This window comes from Propithecus coquereli, unplaced genomic scaffold (assembly GCF_000956105.1).
Source record: "Propithecus coquereli isolate 6110/MARCELLA unplaced genomic scaffold, Pcoq_1.0 Scaffold33, whole genome shotgun sequence".
Taxonomy (NCBI): domain Eukaryota; kingdom Metazoa; phylum Chordata; class Mammalia; order Primates; family Indriidae; genus Propithecus; species Propithecus coquereli.
Window position 1 is genome coordinate 795620 of NW_012148952.1, and position 639 is coordinate 796258.

General features: G+C 44.1%; 1 protein-coding gene across 1 annotated transcript; it reads left to right on the forward strand.

Annotated features, from left to right (window-relative positions):
- Positions 1-286: 286 nt before the first annotated feature.
- On the forward strand, positions 287-633 carry LOC105815369 (peptidyl-prolyl cis-trans isomerase FKBP3; the record flags this gene model as incomplete). Its single annotated transcript, XM_012650514.1, has 1 exon — positions 287-633. A coding segment is annotated over exon 1 (327 nt), but the record flags the coding sequence as incomplete, so codon positions are not given.
- Between the last annotated feature and the right edge of the window lie 6 nt (positions 634-639).

A 639-nucleotide genomic window follows, 5' to 3' on the forward strand; every position in this document is an offset into this window, starting at 1 on the left:
GAAACACGATGTTAGGCTAAAAGCCAGGGATCATAGGCCAGTTCACCAGTATTCCTGTTTATTGTTCTATAATAATTCTTAAACAGTGTCCATAGGTCTGTGTGAGCAGGCAGAGAGAGAAGAGTAGACCTGAAAAGGCAGCTGTGACAGGCAAGTTCACCCCGGCAATCACTGCTGAGCAGGATGGCCCATGTACCTGATTTGAGCCATATTTGATTTGGCAAACTTCTAAACGAAATGATTACAAACACTTTCCCCTGTCATAATCAAAATATAATCCGAGTAAAGCGGAGGCAGCGGGGGAAGATGGCGGCAGCCATTCCGCAGCGGGCGTGGACGGTGGAGCAGCTGCGAAGCGAGCAGCTGCCCAAGAAGGACATTATCAAGTTTCTGCAGGACCATGGTTCAGATTCGTTTCTTGCAGAACATAAATTATTAGGAAACATTAAAAATGTGGCCAAGACAGCTAACAAGGACCATTTGGTTACAGCCTATAACCATCTTTTTGAAACTAAGCGTTTCAAGGGTACTGAAAGTATAAGTAAAGTGTCTGAGCAAGTGAAAAATGTGAAGCTTAATGAAGATAAACCGAAAGAAACCAAGTCTGAAGAGGCTCTGGATGAGGGTCCACCAAAATAT